Genomic DNA, 9,242 nt, shown 5'->3' on the forward strand with positions numbered 1-9,242 from the left:
CGCGCGTTCAGATACAGCTAGAATGGGAGTCCATCCACAGATATAAGGACAGATGGACTCCCATTCTAGCTGTATCTGAAGGAGCGAGCAGCGACTCACGGAAGCTCCTCCCCGGCCACAAATGTTGTTTGTCTTTAAGGTGCTACCGGACTCTGGCCCTGTTCTGTTGCTGCAGACAGATTTAACACGGCTCCCCATCTTGATCTCTCCGTGGAGGTCAGACGTCACCGTGGGAGGTCTCCAGGTACCACCTGGCCATTGGCAACCCTAGGGCCAGCCAAGCCACGGGTAAGGCCGTTCCTTGAAGCCGCCTCCCGCGATCTGCAAACAGCCCCTACCGTTAAAGCCCACCTGGGATTCCACAAGGCCTCCCCCTGACTGCAGCTGCAGGAACCCTTGTGGGTTTCCTGTCACCGCTTGGCGCACACGCGCGGGGGGGGGGAGGGGGGTTGCCGATGCCAAGACGTGGTCCTCAACCCTGCAGCTGTGCTGCGGCTACTGGGTCGCAAGTGGCAGTGAAGCAGAGCAGAAGAGGCAAGGAAACGGGAGGGAGGGAGGAAATGTTTTGGTGTGTGCCCTTCCACTGGGCACACTTGCATCGGTACAATTCAGCAGATGTCACCATGATCTAAAATGTAGAGTCCAGTGGCACCTTTAAGATGAACAAAGGTTTATTCAAGGTATGAGTTTTCGTGTGCATGCACTCTCCTAAAGTGGTACTGGTTTCGAATCTAGCTCTGGCGAAGGGAGCGTTGACTCTCAGAAGCTGATAACCCGAGAAATCTCGTTGGTCTCGAAGGTATGACTGGATTCGAATCTCGCACTTCTACTGGCAGACGAACGCAGCTACAACCCTCTGTCTTGGCGCGACCCCAGAGCAGATTTTAACATGAAAGCGTTGCCCGTGCTTTCGCCATGCAGGAGTTGTATGCCTGTCCACCGCGACCATCCATTCCTGGTTCATAGGGTTGCCAACCTCCAGGTGGGGACTGGAGATCTCCCGGAATGACAACAGGGGTACATACAGCAGAGGTCAGCGCTCCTGGAGGAAATGACAGCTTTGAAGGAATCATATTCCTTCTGAGCTCACTCCCCTCCCGAAATCTGTCTTCCCCAGGCTCCACCCCCAAATCTCCAGGGATTTCCCAAACCTGAATACACCACCGACAGGGAGGCCGAACTAGCAAATCACAAATGCCCACAACCCGTGCCCACCAGTAGGCATGCCAACCTCCCAGTGGGGCCTGGGGATCCCCCGGAATTCCAGCTCATCTCCAGACTAGAGAGATCAGTTCCCCTGGAGGAAATGGCTGCTTTGGAGGGGGGACTCTGTGGCCTTGTGCCCTGCTGTGGATTTGTGGATGGCGCCTGCAGAGGGCAGAGACCTCAGTGTGTGGGGGGGTACGATGCCACAGAGTCCCCCCTCCAAAGCGGCCATTTTCTCCAGGGGAACTGATCTCTGTAGTCTGGAGATGAGCTGGAATTCCGTGGGATCCCCAGGCCCCACCTGAAGGCTGGCATCCCTGGAACTCAGTGAGACACAAGGCCACAGAGGCCCCCCCCCCCCCAAACGACACCATTTTCCCGGTCCACCCTCCAAAGCAGCCGTTTTCTCCAGGGGAACTGATCTCTGCAGAGGAGCTGGAATTCTGGGGGATCCCCAGGCCCCACCTGGAGGCGGGCAACCCTATCAGCAGCTCTATCTCTAGCGTAGAAACGCCCTCCTGGAATAATCTGGTCGTGCCTGTCTGGCTGCAGAACCTTTCGGGTTTCTGCACACCGGATCCGTCGAACAGCACAGCCAGCAGCAGCCAGGGCGCTGAAACCGGATCGCATGGCTGTCTTGGGACAGAACAGGAGGGGAGACACCCCCCCCCACCGGCCCCCTCCTGATCGCCGTGGTTACCAAACACAAGACCTCGGGGAGGAAACACGTCCCCCCCACCCACCCCGTGCAGTGACATCACCAGCAGCCAATCCGGCCCCTGCAGCTGTTTCATAACTTTAGAGGCCGGAACCAGGAACCAGCTGCTGAGGACATAGGCCCGGCCTGCCCTGGCAGAAACAAAGTCCACTGCAGGGGGCGGGAGCCTGGCTTAGAGAAAGGGGAGGAGGAGGAGGCCAAAGAGGGGAGCGGACTTACAGGGGGACCAGGAGAGCTCGCTACACCGTGGGGGACACCAGCCACTCGCTTTGGGGCGGTATCAAAGCCCCCCTCCCCAGGGGGGAAAGGAGGCTGCAGGTGGGAGAACCCTTCCCCGAACTGCTTCCTCATCTCCTCCCCCGGCGTCGGGGAGGAGAGCGGTTAAGACACTGAACTGCAGACCAGAAGATCGGTAGCTTGGCAGTCCGAGACCTGAGTGTGCCGCGTGACGGAGTGAGCTCCCGTCTCTGGCCCCAGCTCCTGCCAGCCTAGCGGTTCAAAAGCAAGAAACTGCAAGTAGTTAAAGAGGTACCGCTTCGGTGGGGAAGGGAACAGCGCTCCGTGCGCCTCGGCGTTGAGTCATGCCAGCCACATGACCACGGAAACGTCTTCGGACAGCGCTGGCTCTTCGGCTTGGAAACAGAGAGGAGCACCGCCCCCTAGAGTCGGATTCGACTGGCTTTCGAGCGAGGGAAACCTTTACCTCTACCTCAATACTTCTGCACCAGCAAGTGATCCACATAACAATAACACTGCGGCGCAGCCATTGGTGGTGGTGGGAAGTGTCGTCAAGCAGCGGCCAACTTATGGTGACTGGGTAAGGGTCTGCAAGGCAAGAGGTGAACAGAGGTGGTTGGCCGTTGCCCGCCTCTGCGTCGCGGCTTCGGACTTCCCTCGGCGGTCTCCCATCCAAGCACTGAGCAGGGTTGACGCCGTTGAGCTCCTGAGATCTGACGAGACTGGTCTAGCCTGGGCCATCAGAGTCAATTCAGAGGTGGCTTGTCGTCGCCTTCCTCTGCCCAGCAACCCTGGACTTCCCTCGCGGCCTCACGTATTAACCAGGGGCGACCCCGCTCAGCAGCCAAGATCTGATGATACTGGGCCAACATAGGGCATCAAAGTTGAGGCGAGAGACGAACAGAGGTGGTTTGCCACTGCCTGCCTCTGCGTAGCAACCCTGGGCTTCCTTGGTGGTTCCCCCATCCAAATACCAACCGGGGCTGACCCTGCTTAGCTTCTGAGCTCTGATGAGATTGGGCTTGCGCTGGGCCATCAAAGTTGAGGCGAGAGACCAACAGAGGTGGTTTGCCACTGCCTGCCTCTGCGTAGCAACCCTGGGCTTCCTTGGCGGTTCCCCCATCCAAATACCAACCAGGGCTGAGTCTGACCCTGCTTAGCTTCTGAGCTCTGACAAGACTGGTCTAGCGCTGGGCCATCAGAGTCAAGGGAAGGGACGAACTGAGGTGGTGTGCCCTTGCCTGTCTCTGCGTAGCGACCCTGGGCTTCCTCGGGGGTCTCCCATCCAAGGACTAACCAGGGCCGACCCTGCTTAGCTTCTGAGATCTGACGAGATCAGGCCAGCCCGGCCATCCATCTCAGGGCCAGCGACTAGGAGAGCAAAATGGAACCCGAAGACAGAGCCGCGGCTTGGCACGTGGCCGCGGGCCTGGCGTTCTGTTCAGCAGCCGTGGCCTCCGGGGCCTTTGACGGCGTTCATACTGAAGTTGGGTACGAGCACTATGCCGAACCCCGCGTGGCAGGGTGGCCCGCTGCAGTAGCCATGCCTGCCAACTGTTTAGTCAATGTGACCTACGTCCTTCTGGGCTGGCACTGGCTGTCTTCTGCAGGCCGCCGGAGAGGGCGGGCACGCTACCTCCAGGAAGTCTTTGCCCTGATGGCCCTGGTCTACGGGCCCGTGCAATGGCTCCGCCTCTGGACACAGGCTCACCGGGCGGCCGTCTTAGACCAGTGGCTGACCTTGCCGATTTTCGCTTGGGCTGCCGTCTGGTGCCACTTCCTTGAGCACGGGTGGCAGCCGGGCACCTTCCTCGCGACGGAGGCGGCTTCGCTGGCCAGTTACGGCTTGGCCCTGCTTCACCCCCAAGGGTTCGAGCTGGCTCTGGGCGGGCACATCCTCGCAGTTGTTTGGAAAGTATTCCGGGCGCAACGGCATTTGGGCGATGGCACATCGGCGGGCATCGTGGCGCTGGGAATGGCCTCTTGCTTGGGTTTCGTGTGCCTCAAGCTGTGGGATCTGGAGCTGGCCCGGTGGGCTCCCTTCCATCGGCTCACCGGCCACTTTTGGTCCAAGATCTGCGACGTCCTGCAGTTCCACTGCGCTTTCCTCTTCTGCGTTAGGCTGGGCTCACTCCGATCTCAGTGAACCGGTCCCACGGCTCTTCACGAGCCAGAGGACAGGAGCGAATGACGTCGACGACAAAGGGGACATGAATTTCGTTGGGCCAGAGCGTGAGAGAAAACTGCCGTGGCTCCTCCATGTCTACGGAAGGGCAGTCAGGGAGTCAAGTGTGGGTGAGGGGGGTGCTGGGCACAGACTCTCCCGCTTGCTTTCCTGCCCCAGCCTCGGATCCTACTTAAGAGCGTGAGAGAAAACTGCCGTGGCTCCTCCATGTCTACGGAAGGGCAGTCAGGGAGTCAAGTGTGGGTGAGGGGGGTGCTGGGCACAGACTCTCCCGCTTGCTTTCCTGCCCCAGCCTCGGATCCTACTTAGAGATGTGAAGGCCCGGAAAAATTTGGAAAAAACTGTTTTTTTCCCGTTTTTTTCCTGAAGCCTTGTTTTTTCCCGAAAAATTGGAAAAATTGAAAAAGGAAAAGAAAAAAACTTGATTATGAAACATTTTATTTTAACATGATGAATAAAATATTTTAAGACTAGGTGTTCAAATATTTTCCAAATCATTTCTAATATATATATATATGGTATCAGATTGATGTGATTTCTGTGCACTGAGGACAAGCAAGTCCTAGGTTACAAACTGAACTCTCCAATGCAAGAACAAGATGCATTTCTTCCTTTAGGAGGTGCGATTGTCAGAAGAAAATAAGTTTCAGTTTTGTTTTTGCATGTGGGTGGGTATTCTGTAATAATTGTTTGGATACACTATATTTTTAATATGCGAGTTGTGATAATTTCATGCCAAGTCAAAATGTCCATAGTCATATTTTATGTTCCTAAAGTAACAGAATGACTTTCAAACTAGAAAAGACAAATAAAATGCTAATGTAGCATTTTTTTCAATTTTTCCGAAAATTTCCGTTTCCCCCCGGAAAAAAAACGGGTTTTTTTCCGAGCTTCAAAATTTCTGGAAATTTTACATCTCTAGACTGGCCCTTGTTTTCATCTATGTTCTGCACTGTAATGGTTTTGTATCTTAGGATGCTTGGCCTGCTGGTTTTACTTTGCAAAACACCACCTCCCCCACTCCTTCTGTTTGTGCATGTAGCGTGCATGTATGTACACATGCCAACTAAATATAATACTCCATGCATCTGATAAAGTGGGTTCCAGCTCGTGAAAACGTATGCCATAACAAAAATTGTTTTTTCTTTCCAGGTGCCACAAGATTGTTGTTTTTGCTTCATGGATAGCATGTCTGAATACCTTCTTGCAGTTCCTCTGTTACTGCCCATAATTTTAATTTTAAATAGCAATTTCCTACACGGGGTTGTATTGTGTCGATTTATACCAAGTGCTTTTATATAAAATACTTTACAGCAATGCAGACACACTAGGTTCCTTCTAGCTAAAATAATGTAACATTTGTTAGCTGGAGTCCCCATTCATAAATATGGAAGGGAAAGAACTGGGGTAAAATGTTTTCGAAAGAGATATGAAACAAACCACAATAAGCAAATAATCATACATGACTTAGCTGCTACTAAAACCTGAACTGCTGGAGTATTTTTCTGAAAAGCTGCTCAAATCATCACAGAGTCTCCCACCTGGAAGTGTGGCTAAGGCACTGATCTAATTAAGTAAAAGACAGTTACACGCCTCCAACTCAGGGTTATATCTTCAGCTCCCTGCCCGCCCCCCTGCAGCTTGCTTCCTGTGTTCTTTGTCAAAGGGCTTCTGGCTCTTCTGTGCTAGAGGAGTTAGAGCCAGCCAAGTGTGCAACCTGATTGAATAACCGGTAACATCTGATTTCTGTCATTAATTGTATAACAAAATTATTGTTCCTTTGATTGGGGATTGAAAGAGAGGCGTGGAAATTACAGCTTTTTAACACTACCTGGAAGAATCTGATTCTGAACATCATGATTTGTCAGATTCTGTTTAAAACCTGAAGGATCAAAAGGTTATTTTGGTCTGAAAGAACAGAATGATGTAAGTCCCTATGAGTCCCCATTAGAGAGAAAGGTGTGGTATAAATAAAGTAAGTTAATAAAATATGGAAAATGTGGAATTTCCTTACACATCTGATGCTGTCAGCTGCAAATCTAGAAGATCTTCCTAGGATTCACTGGTTTGTGAATTGTTGTAAAATCTCTCCTTCCGGTCCTTGGCAAGTATAATTGGAAACAAGCTGTCTCCAGTACCAGCAAATCACATGTTTGGTTCAGCATTATCTTCATGTACATTACAACTTGGGTTTAGCTACTTTAATTCTTTATTCTATTAGAAAGAAAAGGCAGTCTCACCAGCCAACTCAAAATCTAAGATTTCAATCCACCAAATAAATTTTGCTCTCTGGCTAATCAGAAACCGGGGGAGAGGGAACTGGAAGGTGCTATTGTAATGTGAATACAGCCAGCGTGGCCTGCTTCTTCTTTGCTTTGAGGAGACAACATGAACGGAAGATCTTAGCAGTCATCTTGAGAAAAAAGGACCTTATACTGCAATTCAAGTAAAGGTCTGAACCCTGACTGGATTTACACAACCTTGAGCAGGTCTCTGGAGGCAGCATATAAAATTTCTAAATAAATAATAATAAATTAAATATTGACAGTCAGTTGGTGATCTAAAGTGTTGAACTAATCTGCTTGTTACATTTTTGCATTTTTGTTTCTGCTTTTTACCTTTTAAAAAATCATATGTATATTTCTGGTTTTGTTTTTTAATATGTTTTTGAATACAAAATTGTGCCTATGGATTACCATTCAAATAAGGTGTGCTGGTCAACTAAGACAAATCAGCTGGTGACAAACATTTTTTTAGTTTAAGGAATGGGGAAAATTTTAGCCCTGGGGTGCAGGAAAATTACTTTGTGTGTTCCCAGAAATGGTGGAACGTCCTTCCCTTCCTCCATTTCATCAAGTCACCAGATAGTACGATTTACAGAACTAACTCTTCTGTTGCAGTAGTCTCTTTATATCATAAGATAATTTAAACCACTATTTCCAGGCTCATCATATTAACACCTCGTTAGTACCAGCTGTACAAAGTCTAAGGAGAGAGACAGACAGCAGTAACTACAATGGCCCATGTTGCAATCACCAAAATAATAGCAGTAATTGGCAAAAGAAAACAGTTTTTAAAGCATTAAACACAATGTAACCGCATTTGCTGCTTTCATCCTTTGCTACTGCTTGACTCACTCTCTTCTTCCACACCCTGTTGCCTGAATTTAGTTTGCACTGGATCCATATTTTGCTTCTGTTACTCTGTGAATTTATTTATTTATTATTAACATTTTTACCCCGCCCTCCCTGCGAACGGACTCTATGCACTATGCACCCTGAAAATGCTACATAAACGAAGGAATAAGTAAACTGCTATCAATCAAGGTTCATGAATCTCCATGCTCAGGGTCTCATTAAAGCTTCGATAGCTAAAAACATGCAACAGAACTCAAAACATCATTAGTATGCTTTCCTGCAAGGGCACAGGGTAGCCAGTTAAGATGAGCCATTAGGGGAGGCTGGACTAGATGGACCCTCCCTGGTCTGATCCAGCAGGGCTCTCATGATGTTCTGAACCCTGTGTATAAGCAAGACAGGCTGACTGAACTCCAGTCAACTTTTCAAGTATAAAAAGGCGTGATACTGGCAAACAGCAAATCACCCCCCAGCCAGGTTACAAATATATAAAAGATTTTATTTATTGTACCCATCCATGAAAGAGCCATATGTAGTGAGGAGACTGCGTGAAGAAGGCTGTAAGGTTACAAGAATCTAAGAAAATTCGAACACCACGACCGCCCTCTCCCCAGGAGAATCCAGTCTTGACTTTTTACCCCTGACCAAAGGAGCCTGTCAGCCGGTCTTGGCTGCACCGCCGATTGGATCAGAAATCCCACCGGGAACAGGGGTGTGCCAACGGTGCCTGCTAAGCGATGCCTACGCACGACGCCGAAAAGAGGGATGGGGTCTCCGGAGTCAGGAAAGTGCCACCAGCGCCATGAGAACTTTATTCCTTCAATTTCTGTGCGTCTGCTTCAGACCTCGAACTCGTCGCTCTCTTCGGGCTCACGAGAGGTCCCTGCAGTGTGCTCTGTTGAGAGAGAGAGAGAGAGAGAGTCTTATCCTCCGTGTTCCGTCCCACCATGGAGCGACGCCCACCCAGCCGTGTGCCACGGTCCTTTTAAGACCCGCCCCAGAGTTAAAACAAGCCACGGTGGCCCAGGGGCAGGAAGCTACACAGCTGTAACCAGGCCGGTGATTTTGTGGCTTGTGGGGCAGGTTTTTTCCCCTGTGGGGCTGAAGTTCTCAGGGCAGAAAGAAAAGCCATTCAGCCAATAGAAAGCTGTTACCGGGACAGATCTCTAACCTGCAAACTGTCGACCACTTTAGATGACAGTTCTCAGCTGCTGCAAGTTAATCACTTCTGCCAGCCCAAGCAACCATTATGAGAACAAGCCGACAGGTGGGGGGTGAGGACTTCTGTAGTCAAGAAAGCTAACACGTAGGCAGAAACACTCTCTTAAAGGAGACCGGTTTCTGGATGCAGAGTTAGAAGGTATCCTAGAGGTCACCTACTCCAACCCCCTTGCTCAGTGCGGGGATTAGTCAACTACAGCACCCCACTCTGCTTAAAGGAGCATAATTTTTGTGGGGCTGTGCCTTTAAGGAAGGGGGTGGAGCCCCCCAAATCCCCCCCCCCAGCTACGGGCCTGGGTGTAACCATGCTCTGTAGTAGGGGCCCCCAACATGGTACCCGCTAACACCTTTCCTGGCGCCCACCGAGTGCTTTTAGAAAATGGGTGGATCCTGGTGAAGCTTTTGCCCAGCAAGGCTTCTGATTGGCTGTGCCACCACAGCACGAGGACCTTCACTGTGTGATTAAAGGGAAGCCGCAGCCGCCATTTTGTGGCTGCCCCCCCCCCCCCCCCTGGCCAGGACTGCAAAAGGGCCCACC

General features: G+C 50.9%; 2 protein-coding genes across 2 annotated transcripts in view; one reads left to right on the forward strand and one right to left on the reverse strand.

The window, feature by feature from the left end:
* Positions 1 to 3,473: 3,473 nt before the first annotated feature.
* Positions 3,474 to 4,500, forward strand: TMEM187 (transmembrane protein 187). The gene has a single exon (XM_015408822.1). It carries the CDS (start codon positions 3,546 to 3,548, stop codon positions 4,305 to 4,307), a length of 762 nt encoding a protein of 253 aa, XP_015264308.1. The 5' UTR covers positions 3,474 to 3,545; the 3' UTR covers positions 4,308 to 4,500.
* A 3,499-nt stretch (positions 4,501 to 7,999) lies between these two features.
* The window catches only part of IRAK1 (interleukin 1 receptor associated kinase 1), a 32,721-nt gene continuing 31,478 nt past the window's right edge, over positions 8,000 to 9,242 (reverse strand). The window contains exon 9 of the mRNA XM_015408820.1: positions 8,000 to 8,378. Within this exon, the coding sequence (XP_015264306.1) occupies positions 8,323 to 8,378 (56 nt within the window). The 3' untranslated portion in view covers positions 8,000 to 8,322. The remainder of the gene's footprint in view (positions 8,379 to 9,242) is intronic.

This window comes from Gekko japonicus, unplaced genomic scaffold, assembly GCF_001447785.1.
Source record: "Gekko japonicus isolate JY-2015 unplaced genomic scaffold, Gekko_japonicus_V1.1 scaffold3642, whole genome shotgun sequence".
In the NCBI taxonomy this organism is placed as follows: Eukaryota; Metazoa; Chordata; class Lepidosauria; order Squamata; family Gekkonidae; genus Gekko; species Gekko japonicus.